The sequence below is a fragment of the Amyelois transitella genome, chromosome 14 (genome assembly GCF_032362555.1).
Source record: "Amyelois transitella isolate CPQ chromosome 14, ilAmyTran1.1, whole genome shotgun sequence".
Classification (NCBI taxonomy): Eukaryota; Metazoa; Arthropoda; class Insecta; order Lepidoptera; family Pyralidae; genus Amyelois; species Amyelois transitella.
Window position 1 is genome coordinate 10,151,090 of NC_083517.1, and position 25,654 is coordinate 10,176,743.

General features: G+C 35.6%; 1 protein-coding gene across 1 annotated transcript in view; it reads right to left on the bottom strand.

Annotated features, from left to right (window-relative positions):
- Positions 1–268: 268 nt before the first annotated feature.
- Positions 269–25,654, bottom strand: part of LOC106132351 (protein peste) — a 34,442-nt gene continuing 9,056 nt past the window's right edge. Inside the window, exons 2-11 of the mRNA XM_013331722.2 lie at positions 20,370–20,506; positions 11,269–11,407; positions 10,655–10,812; positions 8,313–8,531; positions 7,253–7,384; positions 5,401–5,572; positions 4,876–4,954; positions 4,471–4,594; positions 3,546–3,613; positions 269–3,215 (exon numbers count right to left, since the gene is read on the bottom strand). Coding sequence (XP_013187176.1) covers positions 2,942–3,215; positions 3,546–3,613; positions 4,471–4,594; positions 4,876–4,954; positions 5,401–5,572; positions 7,253–7,384; positions 8,313–8,531; positions 10,655–10,812; positions 11,269–11,407; positions 20,370–20,492 — 1,488 coding nt within the window. The 5' untranslated portion in view covers positions 20,493–20,506 and the 3' untranslated portion in view covers positions 269–2,941. The remainder of the gene's footprint in view (positions 3,216–3,545; positions 3,614–4,470; positions 4,595–4,875; positions 4,955–5,400; positions 5,573–7,252; positions 7,385–8,312; positions 8,532–10,654; positions 10,813–11,268; positions 11,408–20,369; positions 20,507–25,654) is intronic.

Consider the following 25,654-nt stretch of genomic DNA (forward strand, 5'->3'; position numbering starts at 1 on the left):
GAAAGAACTAACTTTGGGCACAAAATACACATTCATAGATAGATACATATAATCTATCGTCTAAAAGAGGAATCCCAAGTCTTAGTCGTCGTTTACGATTTTCAAGGGAAAGCGAGGGAGTGATCCTTTTCTTTTTCTTTTCTTTAACACTTTCTACTTTAGGGGTTAAATTTCACAAAATCCTTTTTTATTTCAGCACTACGTGGTAACATAAAGCTACAACGTTATAGGCCTTACCGTATTGTGGAATGGAAAAGAAACAAATCAATATTTTAAGTATATTATTAGTTATTTATTGTCAATACAAAATTAAAAATATATTACACAATACAGGAATGTAATCTTATGAAAATATAATTAAATACAGGAGCTTAATAAGCGGATGAGCGTCATTTTGATTGTACCTAAATGTGATCCGGTAAAAATAAATCTGACTCGTAAGTCGGTAGCGAGCTTAGATATGTAGCTCACTGTACACAAATTTTCATACTGACCGTATAATCTCATTCCCCATTCATTACCATAAGTGCATAACGTCTTTGGTCTTATTAAACTTAATAATACGTAATAACTAATTACTAAATTACCTACCTATAATTATTTTTACATTTTATACCAGGTGACTTTTTAAACGGCCAAATTTTCTGAGCAAAACATTCAAAGGTTTTAATGTTAATTATTTTTCTTTTTTCTAATTTCAAATATAGAAATTAAGCGGTCAGCTGATTCCAATACACTGGAATTCTCTTTTCAAAAACGAATTAAAATTTCTATCGGACATTTTTGGTATGAAAATTTGACTGGTATTTAAAAAGCCATCAGGTGTATTAAATGGTGACCACTTTGTGGACGTAGAGTATTTAGTGATAATGCACAATGATGTACCATGTTTGATCCGATTAAAAAAAATCTAAAAGTTAAAATTATTTTATACAAATTTCTTAATTATTAATGCCATTGTTTTATATCATTTTTATCGGCTTCCTGGTGTTGGTCACGGTGCGTCCTCACCTCTCTGGAGAGGAACCCGAGGTCCGCCTGTCAGTGGGAAATTAGATTTTTAAATAAAGCGAACATTAACGTTTTAGGTAATCTAACTCATATTCGGTATATAGTTTTGCAAAAGTAATTGAAATATATATTGAATATGGTATTGGTACAAACAACCTTTAAAATTATAAGACTTATTTTTATTACTCACTTATTAATTTTTTTTTTAAATACCATAAACATTAATTTATCACATGAAATATAAGACCACATTTAATTTACATATTAAAAAAATATTTTATTACTTCAAATTTACGAATACTCTATTTATATTATGATATACAATCATTTCTATGTATTATTTTTGAAAAACATTTGTTCTGCTTCATTACGTTTATTTAAATAGATATGGTTGTTTTATATTTCCTATTTGTTAAATTTCTTAACTAAGTATATAAAATTTGGATCATAACATTGGCCCCGAGCAAATATTTTTTAAATAAATAAGATGTATAAAAAAATATGACACGTATTTAAATTAACTTATTGCTAATTATATACAATTACTATGTTAAATGTTTTAAATACGAAGTTTGGCAGGAATTTTCACGCGAATGAAAATAATATTATCGTTAATTGAAATAAAATTGTACATATTTATTTTATAACGGGTTAATAATATAAAAATAGTAACTTGAAATTTTTGAAAGAAAAAAAAAAAGAAAAAAATTTAGAATATATTAAATTTCCTGCCATTTTTCGACAAAATTTCCGTCATATGGTTGTTCATTATTTTCAATGTCTAATTATGATAAGTTGGTAACTGTTTACATTAACAAACCTATTTACAAATGAGATTTTTTTTAACAGCCAGATACGAACGACCATCCAATACATACATACTCATTCAACTATTTAGTCATGGAATTTTTTATAGATGTAATACCTTGTTTACTAGACTATTTTTAAGAATATGATAATTGCAACACTGGAATTACACATAGAGACATTGTTTTGTTCCATCAACTTTCGATTCATTCAAACATTCGTTTTGTACAAAAATAATGTATTATTTCGTTTAATAAAAACAGTATTATAATGTACAGTTACGTACATAACGGACACTAGCACCCTCTTTTATACTTTCAGATGCTCCAACGCTTTTTTGTTATAATTATACCATAGACGTAGAAAAAAAGGCAGACGTGGTATGACTTGAAAAAAAGTGAGGCATCGTAATGGCGGCATTGTACGTATGTGTGAGTGAAAGAAACCGAGTTAATCTATGACGCATCTATGACATAATATCGGCCGACTGTTACACTATAGGTGAGAGTGTGTACGTGAGGCTCATACATACATACACATACATATCATCACGTCTATATCCCTTACGGGATAAACAGAGCCAACAGCCTTAAAAAGACTGAAAGGCCACGTTCAGCCATTTGGCTTAATGAAAGAATTGAGATTCAAATAGTGACAGGTTGCTAACCTGTCGCCTAAAAAGAATCCCAAGTTTGAAAACCTATCCCTCAGTCGCCTTTTACGACATCCATCGAAAAGAGATGGAGTGGTCCTATTCTTTTTTTTATTGGTGCCGGGAACCACACGGCACGTGAGGCTCATCTAAATAAAATTTATAAATTATAAATATATAAGGGTCGAATTACACACATTGAGTTAGACTCGAAGTAAGTTCGAGACTTGTGTTACGAGATACTAACTCAACGATACTATATTTTATATTAAATATTTATATAGACATATAGTATTAGTGCTTCATTTTGCCGTACAATAAAACTCCGTCCGCCTTTTTTCCTACGTCAATTTATCTATAATTACCCCCTTTTAACGCTTTAAACGAAGAAGCGACGTCCATGCAAACTATAATTATTATTGTCAAAATAAAAATAAACTATCTGCATACAATGTTCAGTTCTAACTCAAATCAAATAGGATTCAATTTTATTTCGGCATCATCTTTTAATTTCTCACACACATTCTTAGGTTTGATATAATCAGGTTTTTTTCTTCTGCAGCAGTTGCAGGTGGCTACGGCCGCCGCTATGGCGAACGCCAGCGCCGTGCCCACGCAGAAGGTGGCCCCCCAGTCCAGGATGTTGCGCACCATGGCCAGCTCGTCAGCTGTCTTCTCGTCGATCAGCACACGCTGTTGGATCCAGAACACGGGGAACAGCATCTTTGGCACGTTTAAGTACAGTCTGAAAAAAAAAATTACGTACATACATATGGTCACGACTTTATCCCTTCCGGTGTAGACAGAGCTAACAGTCTTGAAAAGACTGTATGGCCACTTTCACTTTTTTGGCTTGATGATAGAATTGAGATTCAAATAGTGACAGGTTCATAGCCTAATCCTAAAAGAAGAATCTCAAATTCAAGCCTATCCCTTAGTCACCTGTTGCGACATCCATGAGAAAGAGAAGGAGTGGTCCTATTCTTTTTTTAATGTTGCCAGGAACCACAAGACTAGTATTTGTTTCAAAACTATAGATAGGTATATCGGGTGAAAAATGAAAGAAGTAACATACCCATTGTCAGGCTCCAAATATATGTTTATTTGAAACCTGGCCGCCACGTCTACGGGAACGCCGAGTCTCTGAAATTGAATATTTTTTGTGCTTGCAGTAAGTGTAGCTATACTATGAACCGTAAACCACTGTCCTTCAACGGATAAGTGAATGAATAGATGAATTAATGAATTATTGAATGCACCTTAACCTTAAGCCAACATATTTATTGGCCTAGGTTTTGGATGTTTGTATCGTATTTGATATGTAAGAAGTTAATATTTTAGTTTTAGTTAAGTTAATAAGTGAACGAGAGCATAAGAGTGAGACGATGGTATGTTACATCAGACTAGAAGAGAGACTTATTCTACGATAACTCTTCTAAATTTATGAAACTAAATAATAAAAAGATAGTGTCCTGGGAGCCTCGGATTCAAGTCCCCACAAGATTGGTGTCAGAAGTGGGATCTTGTATTTATTGTATACTATAATATCGTTGAGTTGGTATCTCGTAACACAAGTCTCGAACTTACTTCGAGGCTAACTCGAACTGTGTTGTTTGTCCCGTATATATTTATATGTAAATTCAGCATTGACGTTTTAAAAACAGCAGTAAACTATTCAACGTCAACCAAAACAAATGATATTTTTATTTTATTTTATTTTGACGGCCTCTGTGGCTCAGCGGTAGTACGCTTGTCTGTGACACCGGAGGTCCCGGGTTCGAATCCCGGCCAGGGAATGATGAGAAAAGAACTTTTTCTGATTGTCCTGGGTCTTGGATGTTTATCTATATAAGTATTTATTATAAAATATAGTATCGTTGAGTTAGTAACACAAGTTTCGAACTTACTTCGAGGCTAACTCAATCAGTGTAATTTGTCCCGTATATATTTATATTTATATTTTTATATCTGTCTTAGGAAGGAAGGATATGGTTACTTACAGGTTCGACAGCAAAGTAGAAGGTATGTTTCTCAGGGTCAGGCTCCAATCCCGTGACCAGCTCTTTGAGACGAGGGTCAGCGTGCAGGAAGTGTGGAAGCGTCACAAATGATGGGGAGTTAAACCTGAAAGAATATCAGAGTATTTTCCTGAAGATTCAAATTCAGATTATGGAAACCTTGTTCAGTTATACGCTCCAATTGTAGCATGGCACGAGCGACGCCATTTTTATCGCTGTTTCGCTCTTTATTATGACGTGAAACGGGACGGCGATAGTTTCTGCTCTCGAAGGACATCGAGATGTTTTCGAACGGATGGCAAAGTTCTGCACGTGAGAGAAAAAGAGGAGGATAAGGAGGCCCAGTAACCTGATATCTGATAGCTTATAAAATAAACAATGTCTCACCTGCATGCAGACACGTTCATGACGCCTCCCCACTCGCAAGGTCCGTTACAGAAGCAAGAGTTATCTGATGACGCTGTCGCTGAAATGAAATGTAAAAACATTGTTGGATAAAACGTGCCGTGTGGTTCCCGGCACCAATTAAAAAAAGAATAGTATCACTCCATCCCTGTTAAAAATTTCTTCTTAAAGAATTTAAATATTCCTTATGATACATAAAGAAAAAATATATGTATATATTCTTTATGTATAGTGACGTGTGGTTCCCGGCACCATAGAAAATAGAATAGGACCACTCCATGTCTTTCCTATGGATGTCGTAAAAGGCGACTAAGGGATAGGCTTATAAACTTGGGATTCTTCTTTTTGGCAATGGGCTAGCAACCTGTCTTTTGACTATTTGAATCATCCTCTCTGACTCCCGTCAGACCTTCGCAGCCTTTGCAGGGTGACCTGACCCATACTGGAGAATCTAACAACCAGTCTTACCACGTTATCTTTCTTTCATTATCTTTATGATGAACTCACAATTATCGAAGCTGCTTGCCGACATTCCGAACTTGTGGTAGTTGAGCCCCAACACCTGGCCGCTGTGGAGGTAGGGCAGTACCACCGTTCGACACAGGTCCGGGAGGAACATCGTCAGCTCCGAATGTTCCGACAGGTTCCTGGGGAGGAACTCGCCGACGCTGCCTGATAGCTGGGGGGACATTAAAGAAAAAATGGATTAAGAAAATTGTAACTGAGGAAAATCATGTATTTTTCGTAAAAATAAACTGCAAATATTTCACTTGCCCCGAAGTAAATTTATTTCATTATATACTAGCTGTGCCCGCGACTAAGTCCGCGTGGAATAGTTATTTTGGGCATCATTGAAGCCCTCAAGGTTGGATAATTTTCCCCGTTTTTTTTCACATTTTCCATAATTTCTTCGCTCTTATAGTTGCAGCGTGATATTATATAGCCTAAAGCCTAACTCGATAAATGGTCTATTCAAAACAAAAAGAATTTTTCAATTCGAACCAGTAGTTCCTGAGATCAGTGCGTTCAAATAAACAAACAAACTCTTCAGCTTTATAATATTAGTATAGACTAGCTGTTCACAGTGAAAGTTAACTGAAAATCTTTCATGTTGCAACTCCTTTCCACTGCAATAAAGTAGCAATATGTTCTTTATTTTTTATTTCATTTATATATTTAGTTGCATCAAGAACAAAAATAAGAATAGAACTTAAACTAAAGAGACATTTAGATCTACGGCATTACTTATTTTTTAGAGAAATTTATTCCAGTAGGCCCACGATATGATAATGGTTACATTAGAAAGGTATTGTCTTGTGTATTCTTAGGTTTGACTATATCTCTGTATCAAATTTCATCAAAATTGGTTCTTAGATTTAGGCGGGAAAGCGTAACAGACAGGCAGAAATACTATCGCATTTGTAATATCAATAGAAAAGGGTATGTTAAGATGGTTCGGTCATATGGAGAAGATGAATGAAAGCAGATATACAAGGAGAGTGTGGAGGGAAAGGTCGGAGTGGGAAGGCCTAGACGAACGTATCTTGATCAAATTAAGGACGTCCTGGCAAAGGGTTAGGTAAGGTTAAGTACCTGAAACCGCCGAGCTTGCATGAAGAGAGTTATGAATGTGGATGAAGCGAAGGAAGTATGCAAAGATCGTGGCAAGTGGAAAGAGGTAGTCTCTACCTACCCATCCGGGAAAGAGGCTTGATATTATGTATATATGTTGTAATAAATAAATAAATATACACGGGACAAATTACACAGATTGAGTTAGACTCGAAGTAAGTTCGAGACTTGTGTTACGAGATACTAACTCAACGATACTATATTTAATAATAAATACTTATATAGATACACATCCAAGATCCAGGCCAATCAGACAAAGTTTGTTTCTCATCATGCCCTGACCGGGATTCGAATCCGGGACCTCCGGTGTCACAGACAAGCGTACTACCGCTGCGCCACTGAGGCCAGCCGCTAATATCATTAGTGACTAGCGGACCCGACAGACTTTGTTCTGTCAAAAAGATATGTAATATGACAGTTTTTTGTACCTATCTATTAGACCTACATTGCTTAGACAACAGTGAACTTTATACATTAGCAATAAAGCTCAAATTGACTGTACGTATTAGTTAGAAAACGTTTGTATGGGATAAAGAAAAGGACTGTTTTTAAGGTTTTTCAGGCAATTATTTGGTATTTTTTCGCCGTAAAAACCATCCTTGAGCTTCGACGAATATAAAAAAAAAAGAATTGGCCAAATTGGTCCAGGCGTTCTTGAGTTATGCGCTTACCAACACATTTAGCACATTCATTTTTATATATAAGATTATTTATACAGTCCACTTACCCGCGAACATTGTCCTTCATAATAAACCAGATGGTCTTCATGGTTCCACCTCACGATTTGTCCAGGGAGAGTACCGCTGACTTCGCCCGTGGTCACCTCCATATAACCCTCAGTCTCCAATGAGTTGTTTCTCTATAACATTAGCAGAAACTGTTGATATCGTAGAATAAGTTAACGATGGTGGAGTTCATGGATGAGTGATTAAGGTTTCCGAATGATTGGGAAAAGGTTGAGGGTTCAATTCCTATTTGGGTGAACTGTCGATGTTTTTATAAAAATACTTTGAATTTTAAATAAGTTAACGATGGTGGAGTTCGCCAAAAGCGTTTTAAAAAAGATTAGGACCACTTCATATCTTTCCCAAACAAACAAAGAAGTTACTTACAGAAACAAACAATTTGAAGAACATAATTAATTATGACCAGAGATCGGAATAGGTAGATTGAATTGGGGTCAATGAACTGAAACGTATATATTAATATGGACATGCCTCCGGGATTGCGGGATTTGTAAGATTTTTTTCGGAGTTTTTACAAGTGTGATGAAGAATATATTAGTGGTAGCTGTTTTCCCGAGTTCGTTCACGTAAATTGTAGTCCTATATTACCCACGGACAATGTAGTTTACTGTAAGTGTAGGTCAGTTCTAAAATGGAATCCCGGAAAAGAGGCTTATTCATGTTATCGTCGGGGATAGTGCAAATCCGCGACTCTACCATACGTAAAAGGTGCGTATCTGCAATAGATCCAGTTTTACAGGGAAAGGTTAAAACTTGATATCTTTATTACTTCAATTAATTTTAAGCTCATTTTTACACAAAAAGTAATGAGTAATTTGTTCTATCTCTCGGTTAAAATGAACTCGTTTCAAGTCGGTGGCAGTCTATCAAGATTTTGCGTGAATTTCCCGCGAAAACTTAAAATGGCTACATTTGTCATATACGCGGAATTATCCAATGCTAGTAACGCGGATTTGAACTATCGCCTACGTTATGGTTTCTATGGTAATTCATGATGCAAGTACATTAAATCAATCCACCTATTCTCTGATTATGAAATACCTGATAGAACCATCCAAACTTATCAAGTTTAGGTGCTCCTGAATCGTCGGGCATGACTTGGGCCAGTGTCAGCAGCCAGTCGCTGTAACCTTCGAACAGCAGCTCCCTGGCGGTCCTGGTGACAGGTACACGGTGGCCCGTGAACGTGTTCTTCAAGAAGAGACTGAACATATACTGCTCGAAGTGGCTCTGGTTGGGACGCTCGCGGTGAACGGCTGACTGGATGAACATATTATGAAAAAGTTTTAAACGACTTTAAAAAAAAAACCACTTAAACAGCTATAAATATTCATAAAATTAATATAATACATACATACCGTGCCGTGCCGTAATAGTGCCGTGTGGTTCCCGGCACCATTACAAAAAAGAATAGGACCACTCCATCTCTTTCCCATGGATGTCGTAAAAGGCGAATAAGGGATAGGTTTATAAACTTAGGATTCCTCTTTTAGGCGATGGGCTAGCAACCTGTCACTATTTGAATCTCAGTTCTATCATTAAGCCAAACAGCTGAATGTGGCCTATCAGTCTTTTTAAGACTGTTGGCTCTGTCTTCCTCGTAAGGGATAAAGACGTGATCATATGTATGTATGTAATATTTTTTCAGCAATTTTAGTTAAAAAGAAATTTAAGGGTGGACGACCCTTGTCAGTAAGGGGTATGAAAAATAGAGGTTGGCCGATTCTCAGACCTACTGAATGTGCTCACATAATTTTATGAGAATCAGTCAAGCCGTTTCGGAGGAGTACGGGAACGAACATTGTGACACGAGAATTTTATATATAAGAATTTTAACCGACTTCAAAGCTTCGTTTAATTCATATAATTAATATAATCACGTCTATATCCCTTGCGGGGTAGACAGAGCCTGCAGTCCTGATAGACACGTTCAGCTATTAGGTTCAACGATAGTATTGCGATTCAAATACTGACAGGTTGCTAGCCCATCGCCCAAAAGAAGAAACCTAAGTTTATAACACAAAATTTTTACCAAGACCTCTGAATGCTAGCTAAAAGATCTACCTATAAATCATAAATCATCTAAATATAAGCCCTTTACTTAAGTATACAAACTTATAAACCGGTAAAAAGAATGGACAAAAACTTTAATTTTATATCTGATATGGACGTAGGTTAATATCTGCTAAGTAATTGAATTATCTTGCGTGATCAAGTTATGAAGTAATTTTCTATCATTCATCCAATAAATTAAAGTGTAATGGACACGCGAGGTTAAGGAAAGGGGTTGCTCTCAACCCCTTTTTTCTATGCAATTTTTAGGGTAAAGTATTTCTGACACTTGACCAAAATTTTAACATGATATAATGATAGGTAATTTAACTTTTAATAAACTCCATGTCCCTCCTATAGATGTAACATAGTTTATGGTATTCTGGGGGGTAAATAGACACATTATAGAATAGAATAGAATAGATTTATTCTCAAAATTGGATACAAGGTATCACTTATTGACATCACTTAAATCTAATTATAAGTACTACCGCTTCCAAAGCGCATGCAGAAGAAGCGGCGGAACAAACTACACTGCAGCATTTTCACTGGACGTCAATTAACAAATATACAAATATATAGAAGAAAATAGGACCACTCCGTTTCACTCCCATGGATGTCGAAAAAGCTACTAAAGGATTGGCTTGTTAACTTTAGATTCTTCTTTTAGGCAACATGTCACTATTTGGATTACAATTCTATCATTAAACCAAACAGCTAAACGTGGACTATCAGTCTCAATATTATTGGCTCTGTCTACCCCGCAAGGAAAACGTGACTGTATGTACGTAAGGTCCAGTCCAAAAGGACAAGTCTTCTGGCTAAATAATCTACTACGAAACATCACACAATTTCCATCAGCTGACTCCAAAGTACAAAATATGGTTATTCATATAATACTAGAGGCCGCCCGCGACTTCATCCTCATAGAAACCCTATCAATCCCGCGGGAACTCCGGGATTAAAAGTAGCCTATATGTTATTCTGAGTCTTCAGCTACCTACATACCAAATTTCATCGTATACGGTTCAGTAGTTTTTGCGTGAAAGAGTAACAAACATCCATACTGTCATCCTGACATACTCACGAACTTTCGCATCACTACATAGTATAAAACAAAGTCGCTATTTTAGTCTGTTTGTCTGTATGCTTAAATCTTTAAAATTACGCAACGGATTTTGATGCGGTTTTTTGTAACAGGTAGAGTGATTCAAGAGGAAGGTTTTTATGTATAATAACATAACATTTATAATATGCACCCGTGCGAAGCCGGGGCGGGTCGCTAGTTTATAATATTAGTAGGATATGAGGATAGTTATCATTATACTTACAGCGGTGATCACATCCACTGTAGTGATGATATCATCAAGGTTTCCCTCGCTGGTCTCGTCGAACACCCAGCTCCTGAAGGTCCGGTAGCCCAGGGTGTGCTCCTCCTGGTTCCAGGTCACGTTGACGTGCTCACGATGCTCCCTGAAGCGATAAGGCCCTGTAAATATACATACATACATACATAAAATCACGCCTCTTTCCCGGAGGGGTAGGCAGAGACTACCTCTTTCCACTTGCCACGATCTCTGCATACTTCCTTCGCTTCATGATATTCATAACTCTCTTCATGCAAGCTCGGTGGTTTCGGGTACTTTTGACTTGACCCTTTACCCTGTAAATATATTGTTTACTAAATATTATTTGCTGGGTAATTTCCTTGGTTGGCAAAAAAAAGTGCAGGTTGCTTGCCCATCGACTTAGTGAAGAATCCCAAGCTTATCATCCTATATCTTTAGTCGCCTTATACGACATCCAGGAAGGAGACACAGTGGTCCAATTGTAAAGTGCCGGTAACCACACGGCTCTAGTTACATTGATTAATTTCGATTTTACGAGTTTGACACGAGCAAAGTCGGAATCCAGTAATAAAAAAACACAAAATAAAATCACTAACCCGTTTGCACCAAATGAGGTTTATCTATAGGGAATGTCTCGGAATTCGTCCAATTGAATAGGTAGATCTCGAAGTACAGGGGGACAGAGGGAGCCAGCCAAATCTGATAAGACCGTGAACCAGGTATCAGCGCCAATTGCTGAAAAAAAAATTGAAACAGATTAAAAAAATAATGGAACAGATTAAATAAAATTCACATCACTTGATCGACATTGTTTTACATGGTGCATGTAATACGCTTACATACATACATATGATCACGTCTTTATCCCTTGCGGGGTAAACAGGGTTAACAGTCTTGAAAAGACTGAAAGGCCACGTTCAGCTGTTAGGCTTAATGATGGAATTGAGATTCAACTAGTGACAGGTTGCTAGCCCATCGCGTATAAGAAGAATACCAAGTTAATAAGCCTATCTATACATTTTCATTTCATTTTCAATATTTTTATCGGTGTAAAATTACTCGTGAAATAATTCTTTTATTGCGACTTCAACTAGCTACAATCATGACACGTCATTATTGTTCTATTGCCAATGATTTGTTGAAGTGGTTATCTAACTCAGCTTAAGATCAACTCCGTGAATGATTCCAATTGTCATTGTCTAAACATTGCGCTCGCAAGAGGCCTTGTGGTTCCTGGATCTTAAAATTTCAATAGACTCTTCCAGTGTGTATGTATGTTTGTATGTACTCTTCCAGTAGACCCATAAGAGGGTGAATGAATATTAGAGTAGGTACATATATGTAATCACGTCTATTCATTGTGGGGTAAACAGGGTTAACAGTCTTTGAAAATACTGAAAGGCCACGTTCAGCTGTTAGGCTTAATGATGGAATTGAGATTCAAATAGTGACAGGTTGCTAGCTTTTTTTTAATAACGAAAAACCACATTCAGCTGAGTCTGCCTTCAATATTAACTACTGCGCAGAAAACCGCATACGATGCAAGACGGCGACAATTATTTCCTCAAGTTATATGTGACATTTAAATATATTGTCTTATATTATTCTGTTTTACATATGTAATCAGGTCTATGTCTGATAGGCTACATTCAACTGTATGACTTAATGGAATTTAGATTCAAATAGAGAAAGCCGCCAGCCAGAGTCGGCTTACAAGAAAAAATTCAAGTTTATTAGCTAGCTAGCTTAGTCGCCTTTTACAACTGTGGCGATATCTATACGCCACAAGTCACAAAAATAAAAAAAAGAATCACGCGACGCTACAGTCATAAACAGCGGAAAACCTAAATCGCGTAAGCAAAGATTTCACGGATGTGAGGCATATATACAACCTCCGACACCACATCGTCGGAGCCGCGGTTCCCCAGGCATCACACCTAGCCTGGCGGAAGATCTTCCCTTTGGTGGCGGTCGAGCCGAATTATCGCTCCCGCTACAATGACATCCAAAGGAATGGTTCATTCTATTTCTATTGGTGCCGGTAACCACAAAGCACTCATCTTAATTATTACGTTCATGACTCAATTGATATGCGCTTTACAAATTCATATTGCGTCAACCAGCTGGTCGTTTGAACCCGGGGCATCTTCGATTAAAGATGATTATCCACATCAAATAGTGCCAAGGTGATGTACTTAACAATTGCCAATCAATTTAGACCAGTTATTGGCATGTTTGATGAGAGCCGACGGCAACATTGTGCACAGAGTGTAGGTACTAGCGACCCGCCCCGGCTTTGCACGGGTAGACTTTGTTCTCCGGGTTTGTAGACTTTGTTCTCTTGAATCACTTTCTTCTTCCTCCTGACTTAATTCCGGTCCCGGTAGCATCCACAATTTTCCCCGTTTTTTTTTCGCATATTCCATTATTTCTTTGCTCCTTGTAGTTGCAGCGTGATGTTATATAGCCTTTCTCGATAAATGGTCTATTCAACGCAAAAAGAATTTTTCAACTCAAACCAGTAGTTCCTGAGATGAGCGCATTCAAACAAACAAACAAACAGAAAACTCTTCAGCTTAAGAATATTAGTATAGATTAGTTGTCGATCAAATCCACTTTTTGGATAAAATATTACATCACAAACAACATGATGTTTGTGTTCCCGCCAAGAAGTCCAATGAAGTTGACGAAAGTTAAACTAATAGGTGTATTTTCTGTTATAATTGGTGTTTTAATGTGATTGTTTAGAAAACGAATATTACGAATCGTACCTATTTTTTGTACTTAGTTGTGCTATTAGGGACATAACTGAGATAGCACAACTAGTTGTGCATATCAGTTGGTCCACGTGAAAACGTAAACGAAATAAGTATAAATTAAAAATATTATATACGTACTCTGAGCCTGCCAGATCTTACCTTGTTTGGTGACGGTTCAGGTCAAAACATCGCTGTAGTTAAATTTATGACCAATATTTATCACTTTATTCACTGTAAACAATACTTCTATTGTCCTTATTGTCTCTCATCAAACGTCGTCGAATTAAAGCTTGTTTATGTGATTAATTATTTTTTTAATAAAAGTCCTATATACAATACTTTGTGCATCATACCTGCTACATGAAATATTGTTGTCAACTGTCATCGAACCTACCAATAATTGCTCTATATTGATTGGTAATTGTTTAGTCTGTCACCTTGGCATTATATAATGTGGATAATCATCTTTAATCGAAGATGCCTCGGATTCAAACAGCAAGATGAGTTAGTAAAGTGCATATCAATTGCTGAATGTGGATTAGGATTATTAAGGTTAGGAATTGTTATTGAAATTTATTGAATAAACAGCTCAGACCACAGATAAAACTACATCTACCTAGTATATGTCATGCCAAGTACTCGAAGAAAGCATTGTTTTTTTCGAAGACTGAGTTTGAAATAAAAAATATATAAGACGTATTTTAGGACTATTCGGCGGGAAACGGAACGTCATTGATTTTTTTATTAGCACCTCGATCAGCTGATCGCGTTCCGCCATTTTCTTTGTTTACTTTCAGAATGCTAAAGGTAGGTAAATAGGTACTGACATTTAATGTATTTTAATCAGAATCCCATGTCATGCCTTCCCCTCTTGGAAAGTCGCGTGATTTTATTTATATGTATCACTCAGACCAAGGAGATACTCTATCTGTAGGATCCTAGCAAAAAGTATAATCAAATGATACAAAACGCTTCTTGTTGCAACCGATCATCAAAAAATGCACGTTTGGTTCTTTCAGTGCACATTTTAATGTACCTACTAACATATACCTATAGGTATCTAAAGGCCTAACAATTGATTGTTGACACAAAAAACGTAACATCCTAATTTAATTCAGTTTTGACAGTCATTGAATGTAATAAAAAAGCAATCCAATATATGACGTCGTTTATGATGTAGTGATGAACGTACATATCTTTATCAAATAAGAGATGTTCCGGCAAAAGGTCAGATTCAAATAGTGAAAGGTTTCTAGCCCATCGCCTAAAATAAGACTCCCACAAATCTATGCCTATCCCTTAGTCGCCTTTTACGACATCCATGAGAACTGCAGTGAACTTTGTTCCACCGCTTCTTCTACACATGCGCTTTGGAAGCGGTAGTAAGTTATAATTAGATTTAAGTAATGTGACGTCAATAAGTGATACCTTGTATCCCTTGTACATTGAAAATAAATCTATTCTTTCCTAAAAAAAAGAAATGGAGTAGTCCTTTACTTTTCTATTGTTGCCGGGAACCACACGGCATATTTAAAACTTATATAATCCACGATTCATTTGAATATTTGATAAGAGGTGTCATTCTGCCGCGCAATTTAAGAACGCAGTAAAGAACACGAGAACAGTTTCGAGAAAAACGCGGTCAAAGTTTTAAACTTATTTTAGGCTACCTAAAATATGTTATGCAAAAATTTTTAAAAATAACTATACTGACTTAAAGAGCATAACTCGAAGATTATCTTGATAGTGGCGTTTGGTGTTTAAATTATTATATAGTGTATAAAATTTAATTAAAACTGTTTATGTTATGGCTTAATTAATTTTTTCATAAGACATTATTTTCATGAATGCAGTAAAATTGATCCTTACGGCATTTATGCTAAAATTCTTTTATTTACAGCACATAGGTTACGTGAATTAATGTTATTTTACATTTTGCAACACAATATATGCGCCGTAACTTTATAATATATGTACTGCATTTATGATAATAAAAAACATGAAAGGAAATGACTTATCACAGATTATATAGCGCAGTAATATTGCATTTACATTGCATTTATCTTAAGTCAGTAACGCTTTCATTTTGAACTATACCAAAATAAAAAATAAAATGAATTAAAGATCTTCTTGGTCATTAAAAAGATATCTCCGTTTGCGTAACATAATAAAATTATAACTAATAATTAAGTATAAAATGGCACCCATTTCGAGGTTCGTAAGGTAACAATCAGTTCAAAAACTTATAAAATAAATAAAAAACCTTCTTGGTCATCAAAAAAATATCTCCACTTGCTTAACAGAATAAAATTATAACTAATAATTAAGTATAAAATGGCACCCATTTTGAGATTCGTAAGGTAACAATCAGTTCAAAAACTTATAAAATAAATTAAAAACCTTCCTGGAACATGTCCATTTGCTTAATAAATAAAATTAATAATTCGATAAGTACGAAATAATAACCTCTGAGGTTCAAAAGTTTGAATAATAATGTAAATGTTTCATTATAAGTTTTATTTAACAATTACTAATCATATTGAAAAAAATAAGAAGTAAAAGTATAAGTAAAAAATAAAAAGTGCCGTGTGGTTCCCGGCACTATTACAAAAAAGAATAGGACCACTCCATCTCTTTCCCATGGATGTCGTAAAAGGCGACTAAGGGATAGGCTTATAAACTTAGGATTCCTCTTTTAGGCGATGGGCTAGCAACCTGTCACTATTTGAATCTCGGTTCTATCATTAAGCCAAATAGCTGAACGTGGCCATTCAGTCTTTTCAAGACTGTTGGCTCTGTCTACCCCGCAAGGGATATAGACGTGATCATATGTATGTATGTATGTATTGAAAAAAATAAATCTATATTTAATTTAATCTATTAAATCTCATATAAGTAATTTTTTTTATGTACTTGAGAGAGATGATTTAACATTTTGAGCATTTTGTTTTCGATGCATTAATTCAAATTCAATTCAAATTCAAAATTTTTATTCATTACTATAGGATACTATATATCGCTTAATAATTGTCAAAACGTATGGTTTAACAACATTGGTTGACGTCAAATAAATTACTTAAAAACTAAGTTTACTGCCGCTTCCAAGGCGTCAGTGCAGAAGAAGCGGTAACAAACTGCACTGCAGCATTTTCTTCAACAACGTCAACTTCACAATATTAATTAAACTTAGAATAGAATGTGGACGAGAGAATACATTGTTCAGATTTATATATTTATGAGATTTAATATTGAAAAAAGAAAATATATATATAATATATATATATATATTATGGATTGCCAATTTTAAAAAGATTTATGTACAGAGTGTACTGAATTTTCATTTAAGTTCAAATCAAACTACAATTAATTACGAGGTTCCTGTGCCAAGCTCAAGCCAGATGTTTTTATCATTAAGGTAATCATCAGTCCTATAATAAGCCTTCTCACAAAGTACTTTCTTTACATACTCTTTGAATTTTCGGTTGGGCATATCAAGAACAGACTCCGGCAACCTATTATAAAATCGTATACAGTTCCCCATAAATTATTTACTGACTTTGCTAAGCCTATGAAACGGCATGACTAATTTATGTTTATTACGTAAATTTCTATCACTTGTGGCACTAACTTTTTGAAAAAAAAAGAGGTATTTTTCCTAACATACATTATAAGATCAAAAATGTACTGGGACGCAACTGTCTGTAGGTTTTTTTCTTAAAGAGTTGTCTTAACGAGTCTCTTGGTCCTAAACCGTAACTTGCGCGAACGGCCCTTTTCACTTAATAGTAGACGTATATTGCTGAAGCATTAATGCAGTAAGTGATCTTAAGACATTAAACTAAATATCGTTCTAGTGATAAACAAATACATGAACGTACAATAAATGCCGTAATTGTCAGTTGCCGCGTTCATGACTTGTTAAACCTAAAAACAATTCCGACGAGCTTTTCGATAAACGCAGTATAATTGTAGTTGCTGCATGAATATTATGTGAGAGTCATTTGCTTTTACCATGGCAACATATAAAAAATGACGTTATTGGTAAATACTGCACTATTGTTGTGTTGCTAATACCATTATGAAATGTTTCTACATAATACTAAATAAGTAAGTGTTTTTACTGCAGTTATATTATGAAAGTGAAATTAAAATCTGCTCATTACTGCATTTATGTTATAACGTATTTCCGTTTCTAAACGAGATAGAAGAAAACGGGTCTTTGATTCTTGTAGATCGCAATGTCAGCATCTCCTACATATAGGACAACCATAAACGCAGTAAGTGGTACTTACTGCGTTCTTAAATTGCGCGGCAGCATTGTACAGATATACGGAGTAACCTGATTGATAAGAGAGGCGATAATGGCATCTTGCTATAGAAATATAATGATGTTCTTTTGAGATTTCTTTTACAATTTACACTCAATCTGTGTGACTGGCCCGTGTAGTATATTTAACTATATTTATATTTAAGATGAAAATAATGTCGTTTTTATTTATGAATAATACAGGTTTTTTATAATTTTATCTCGGACGATCGGACGTTTAAATAGAACGTATAATGCAACGCGAAAGTTTAAAATCAGATGTCGTGTTAATACAGATTTTATTAAGTAAAATAAACAAATGGATTTTTTTTATATGCTTAAGCATTCTGATGGCTATATTTTTCCAAGATTCGGTTTTCATGATTTAAATAAAGTTTAATTAAACTTAAAATAATTTTAGGTTTTCATGGTTTTCATGATTTAAACACAAGTTGCGCCGATGGGCACCTGCTATTTGATACAGGTGAAACAAATAGATTAAAAAAAGCATACATAGGTACGTGTTGCAGTTTTCAAAATCACTAATCACTAATATATATACAGATGTCAGTCTGTATCCCTTGTGGGATAGACAGAGCCAACAGTCTTGAAAATACTGAATGGCCACGTTCAGCTATTTGGCTTAACGATAGAATTGAAATTCAACTAGTGACAGGTTGCTAGCCCATCGCCTAAAAAGAATCCCAAGTTTGTAAGCCTATCCCTTAGTGGCCTTTTACGACATCCATGGGAAAGAGATGGAGTGGTACTAATCTTTTTTGTATTATATATATATTGTAAAATGTCGAAATTATTATTAATATAGTGGTAGTAGTGTAGTTCAAAAACACATGTGCAGCCTTTCGCCATTTTGATTCAACTCATGTTTTAGCTATTGTAATTTCGATAAATTACAAATTCATAGTCACCTAGGTAGATATGTATATAGATATATACGTAAAAACATACGTACACCAACAAGAATTTTTATTATTGATATTGCATAGTTTATTGAAAATTCGCAGTAAATTATATCTTATCGTTTTATCAGATTAGGTAAACTACAATATTATATTAGTGCTGGAAACATGTTTTTTTGTATGTTTTGTATGTTGGTAGGCGGTAGTTTCTTTGTGCTTCCTATTATTCCTCCCGGGGTATGCCCTTGACCAAGGTGGTCAAGGGCATGGAGCCTGGATTTAATTCAGACTTTTACACGAACCGATTCCCGTGTGGTCTCCACAAGCTTTACAGTTTGAAGGAACACGGTTACACATCCAGTCGAGCACGAAATAAATGGACGGTAAAAACCCAAGGGAAAAGTGAAATAATTTAACTAAATGGATTTAGAGAACGACTAAGCAAGCAAGAGTAGTAGAAATTAATAAATTGTATACATCGCAGTTTCGTTTTCTTTTTGATACATACATATAATCGTCTCGTGTACACGTCTATATCCCTTGCGGGGTAGTCAGAGCCAACAGACTTGAAAAGACTGAATGGCCACGTTCAGCTGTATGTCTTACTGATATTGAGATTCAAAGAGCGACAGGTTGCTAGCCCATCGCCTATATTAGGAATCCCATATTTATAGACCTATCCCTTAGTCGCCTTTTACGAAAATCATGGGAAAGATATGGAATAGTTCTATTTTAAAGCGCCGGAAATTACACGACACATTGACCACTGTCTACTCAGGCACAAATAGAGACGTGCGTAATTCTGATAAATTCTTCCTTCCTGGCGTTAATAAATAATTACTTCTTTACCTCTTTTAGCCCTGACCTGGGTGCGCCTTTGACCCTGACCCTAGATTGGGTTAGTCAGGTTTTTACACCAAAAGATGTAGCGGGAGCGATAGTTCGGCTCGACCGACACCAAAGGGAAGATCTTCCGCCAGGCTAGGCGTGATGCCTGGGGAACCGCGCGACAGACGATGATGAGTCGGAAATTGTATTTATGGCAATCTCCAATCCGTGAAATTGTTAGCGCGATTTAGACTCTTCGCTGCGATTGGCTGAGCACGTCAGTTTCTTCATTTTAATTGAAAGTTGGTGTGTGACAAGCGATTTATGTATAACTCTGACGATATTCACACCAAAATGTCCAATCCGATTTATTCACTGGACTTTATAAGGCTTCGTGGCTCAGTGGACGAAGTTTTAACGATTTTCGTGCGTGATGGATTATAGCGATGAAAATGTACATACATACATACATATGGTCACGTCTATATCCCTTGCGGGGTAGACGGAGCCAACAGTCCTGAAAATACTGGATTACCACGTTCAGCTAATTTGGCTTAATGATAGAATTGAGACTCAAATAGTGACACGTTGCTAGCGCATCGACTAAAAAAGAATCCCAAGTTTGTAAGCCTATCCCTTAGTCGCCTTTTACGACATCCATGGGAAAGAGATGGAGTGGCCCTATTCTTTTTTGTATTGGTGCCGGGAACCACGCGGCAGCTTAGCAGCCCACAAAAGTCCACTGGTAGACTAAGGGCTCTCCAGAAATAGGTAAACTTTACAGTCAGCACGCTGGGTAGGCAGTATTAATTTATCGTTCACATTTCTATTCTAAGTTTGGTAAATTGTGAAGTTCACGTTATTGAAGAAGTAAAAAGACTTGCCGACTGCAGTATGGAGTCGAAGATGACGCTCCATAGCAGGGCCGATGCGAGAGTCCCCACTGCCATCATGGCGCTGCCGATGGCGACGAACCAGCGCCATTTCGGTGAGCTGCTCTGCATCATCAGGCCTGGTCACGCTGTAACAAGATGGATGGCAATTTTGATATATATGTTCAAAGAAGTTTGAATTCTATCATTAAGCCAAATAGCTGAACGTGGTCATTCAGTCTTTTCAAGACTATTGGCTCTGTCTACCCCGCAAGGGATATAGACGTGACCATTTGTATGTATGTATGTAAGTTTGAAATGTTATACAAACTCTTTCTTGTTATGTTCTTGTTTATCTGTGGCGCGGCGTCCCATGCGCGCGCATCTTAAATACATGGCATTCGTGTCCAAGCTATCCTGTGGTTTTATTGCATGATTATTTATAAATATATCAAATTCGTGAATTTTTAAAATGCATACATAATTGTCACGTCTATATCCCTTGCGAGGTAGACAGAGCCAACAGTCTTGAAAAGACTGATGATGAACGTGGCCCGTTCAGCTTTTTAGCTTGATGATAGAATTGTGATTCGCATAGTGACAGGTTGCTAGCCCATCGCCTAAAAGAAGAATCCCAAGTTTATAAGCCTACCCCTTAGTCGCCTTTTACGACATCCATGGGAACGAGATGGAGTGGTACTATTCTTTTTTTTTTTATTTAGTGCCGGGAACCACACGGCTATTAAATTTAAATACATAACCAAAATTGTGCCGTGTGGTTAAGAGCACTTTAGAATTGGACCACTTGTGGTGGAATTGGATATTTTTCCCCTTATAAACTTGAGATTCCTTTTGTTGCCCATGGACTAGCAACCACTAATTGACTATTTGAATCTCAATTCCATCATGAAGCCCTATTTATTTCTTTTGGCTCCGCCTACCCCGCAAGGGATATAGATGTGACTATATTATGTATAAGAAAATGATAACAATGCAACTAAGAACTAAAAAAATTAAACCGTGTGGTTCCCGGCACCAATATAAAAAATAATAGGGCCACTCCATCTCATTTCCCGAGGATATCGTAAGAGGCGACAAAGAGAAAGGCTTTTAAACTTGGGATTCTTATTATAGCCGATGGGCTAGCAACCTGTCACTATTTGAATCTCAATTCTATCATAAAGCCAAACAGCTGAACGTGGCCTGTCAGTCTCTTTAGGACTGTTGTCTCTGTCTACCCCGCAAGGGATATAGACGTGACCATATGTATGTATGTATGTAAGAACTAAAACAAAAAATTAAACAATGCCAAATTCATTTAATAATTGACTTTGCCTCCGAATCAGTCAGGTGGCGTTATCAGCGATATCAATATGTTTGGAGGTTATCAGACCATCGCCTGATAAGCTGGTTTCTGTGGGCCACTGTGTGTGAGACACATTGTCGTGACTTATTCCTGGTTGGGTAGGCAGAACCTTGAGTTAACACAGAGACAATATTCAAATAACACCAATGGTTCTGACATCATCATCATCATCTCTTTTTGTTTATCTTAATCATGTTCTTTCTCGTGCATTTTCTCTCTGACAGCACTAACTTTCTTGACTCCCTCCAAAATGTTAGACCTTTTTAGTATACCTAATTCTTAATTACTCACCCCTTATTCTAGGGGATAGTGAAGGAAAACATATTATGTGCGAGCTTCTTTTGTTTCAACGCCGATCTTAAATGTCAATCAAGGGTAAGTAGATATAATTAGATTTAAGTGATGTGATGTCAATAAGTGATACCTTGTATCCATTTTTGAAAGTAAATCTTTTCTATTCTATAGGTAAACTTACAATTCTTATTTTTTATATAGAAATTTATGTGGAGCTTGGTCGCAACTTGTTTTGATAGAAATTAAAACTGCACTTTCATAAATAACTCACTGAACTTATATTTTTAGTATTTTGTTTATACATTAGGTATTAAATTAACATTAATAAAATGAAAATATATATGTGTAATAAATTAGATATGTACCTACCCACATTCAACATTGAAAATGCGCGCTTCGTGATATTTAAATAGTTTCTTAATATTCTATTTTAGTGACTTTTTTTTCTCAGTGGCCAGCAGTACTACTTACAAATTATAGTAGACTTCCTCTGTGGGCGATGGGCTTATAGGGATTCCTTTCATTCGACTAATGTTTTTTGTCCTATTTTTGTTTGGCATAACGAGTTACGCATACCTACTATTATTTGTCATATAGTTTTTTGGCATAATTGGTTTTGGCATAGGTACTATTTAAATAGGCATAAATATAGTTTAGACTAATTCAGTGCATATTCAGTGTAATGCGCTATAAGGCGAGTACTTTTTAGGTAAGGCTTGGTTATGCTTATAGTAGGTATGCTTAAAGGAATATGCCTAAAAAAGTAACCATTATTAGGCTAAACAAAGGTATGCCATGTAAAATTATGACACAAAATTTTATGCTTATAGATAGAGAACCGGGCTTATACACCTGTCAATAAAAGAATCTCACTACCATCATTGAGCTATTCAACTGGACGTGGCATTATCGAGGCTGCTATCTTTTGCCCTGGAAAAAGTTAAGTTAAAACGTGATATTAATTTATCAAAAGTAATCCTCTGCTTTCTATTGCTGATTAGCTGATAGATGTGATATGACTCATAGATTGACGTGCATAGCCAATGGGCGCGGAATTGAGCTGATTATTATAATTTCAACTGTTTAAGGATAATATTCTAGTTCCACGCATATCCATAAAAAAAAACAATTGGGTAACTCATCAAAGCTTATGTATGGTTTTCCAAAGATGACGTTACAGATATAATCTCGAATAATTTGAAAATTCTGATAAAACAAACAAACGAAGCAGATTTCAGTTGGGATATTCTTTTGTAAGAAGAAAGTTTATTGTAATATTAATATAACTTTTATACATATCACCTTTGTTTATTTTCTATTAAATTGACACCTAATTCCTAAACTGCAAAATAAATAAAATAAATATTTTAGTTTGGACCGGACCCATCACGTAGGTAAGTATGTTTGGTACATAAGATTATTTGCATGCCTTTATGAGCGGTCAGAAGTTGTCCGAAAAGGCTCATCTGACGTTACATAGAGGCGCTTAAATCCCAAAATAATGGGAGTGAAGGTTGGGTTAGGCAGAAGAAGCACAAAAGCAGAATAAACACGATGGAAATAAGAGAATTACGGAGCAAAATCTGTGTTAAATCCAGTGACAGTTCAAGGGATAATGTAATAAGGAAATGCTGTGATTTTCCTCACTTATTTTAAGTGAACTGTCGCTTTATTTTACAAAAAAAGAAAGATGATTTGCTGTTTTATATAATGTCTTACATAACGGGTCTCCAACTCTTATTTTAATAGCAATAAGGTGTTATTTATTATTGTTCAATTGGAATTTTCGATAAAATGCCGATAAATTCAGAATCCCGTGTCAGAGGTGGCGAAAGATTCGACAAGCGGCTTGGGTACAGATTATTTTGTTTTTTATTATGTAATTAAGTTTAATGTCACTATATGAATCTCAATTATATCTTTTCAAGACTGTTGGCTACTACCCCGCAAGGGATATAGACGTGACCATATGTATATCATAAGCCTATCCCTTAGTCGCCTTTTACGACATCCATGAGAAAGAGATGGAATGGTCCTATTCTTTTTTGTATTGGTGCCGGGAACCACACGGCACTATAAATCCTACTAATATTATAAATGCGAAAGTTTGTGAGTATGACATTGTCAGTATGGATGTTTGTTACTCTCACGCAAAAACTACTGAACCGATTACGATGAAATATAATAATACTGAAATTTGGTACGTAGATAGCTGAAGACCTAGAATAACATATAGGCTACTTTTTATCCCGGAGTTCCCGCGGGATTGAATCCACGCGGACGAAGTCGCGGGCGGCGTCTAGTCAATAATATAATTATACTACAAGAGTACGTTCGTGGCTCTCCCACAAAATGGGATTATCCCATCAAATAAATGTCTTTACGAGTATGTATCCCGAGACCAAAAAAGACACATACCTACATGTCTAATATCAAATCTCTTGACCTAGCTGTTTAGGGGCTGTGCGTTGATAGGAAGTTATGTCAGTCAGTCAATTAGTGTCCTCTTTTATGTTTTAATTTCAGGCACGCTATGTGCCCGAATCTAAGCTGTATAAAACTGAATGCATACAAAATAGAGAAAAGTTTACACGCGAAAGCAGCACAGATTTCCTTTCTGATTTATAATCGTTAACTAACTTTTATTATGTTGCTCGTCAAATTAAGAAATCGAATTTTACTTTGTTTTAATTATTTTTTTCTAAATGAAAATAGTAAACAAATTGATATGTAAGAACATAAAAAAAAAGCCGCCATTAAAAAATTTAATGTTGTCGTATCATCATTATTGGTAGGTATTTTTTGTATGAAAACTTGACCGATAACTTGAAACATTTGTAACTAGTCAGATTTAAACACTTACCTACGTTCATTCCATCTTTTGTTTTTTTTTGTTTGTAATATCTTTATTGCCCATAAATTAATACAGTCATAATTGTACAAAGAAAAGAAATTAATCACTTGCAATGGCGGACTTATCCCATGAAGGGATCTTTTCCAGTGGACTTAGTAGAGGCGGCGCTAACATCAATGAAAAAATAAAAGTATCTGTGGATTACACAAGCGAAGATGAGAAAGTACCTATTTTAGTTACAAATTATTCAATAATTTTATCTAGTGCCCATAACAACTATGTAAGTACTTAGTTCATTATTTTTAATAAATAATCAGCTAACCTATAACCCTATATTAATGATAAATAATACTTAACAGTATTACAACAAATTGATCAAAAGAAAACTCATAAACACAATTATCTGAAACATATTAAGTGCTTTTTTATAGTAATTCTAAAGAGATATTTCTGTCTTAAACTACATAAAATATGTAATAATTGATATTTTTATTGCTACTTATTACTTCCTGTTTTTTTTAAATAGAAAGAAAATTTATTTGTCTGTAAGTAAGTAAGTAACAGCTTTATTTTTCACTAAAGGAGTACATTACAAAAACAGTAGTACAGTACAAAGGCGGGCTTATCCCTAAGTGGGATCTCTTCCAGCCAACCTGACAATAAGAGGATCGCATACAAAATTGAGGCAAGGGTGAACAACAGTTCATTAACGAGGTATGTCTGTCTGTCTGTTAGCAGCAAGAAGATGGTTATAGTCGAACTTAGTCCTGTTTTAAATAAGAA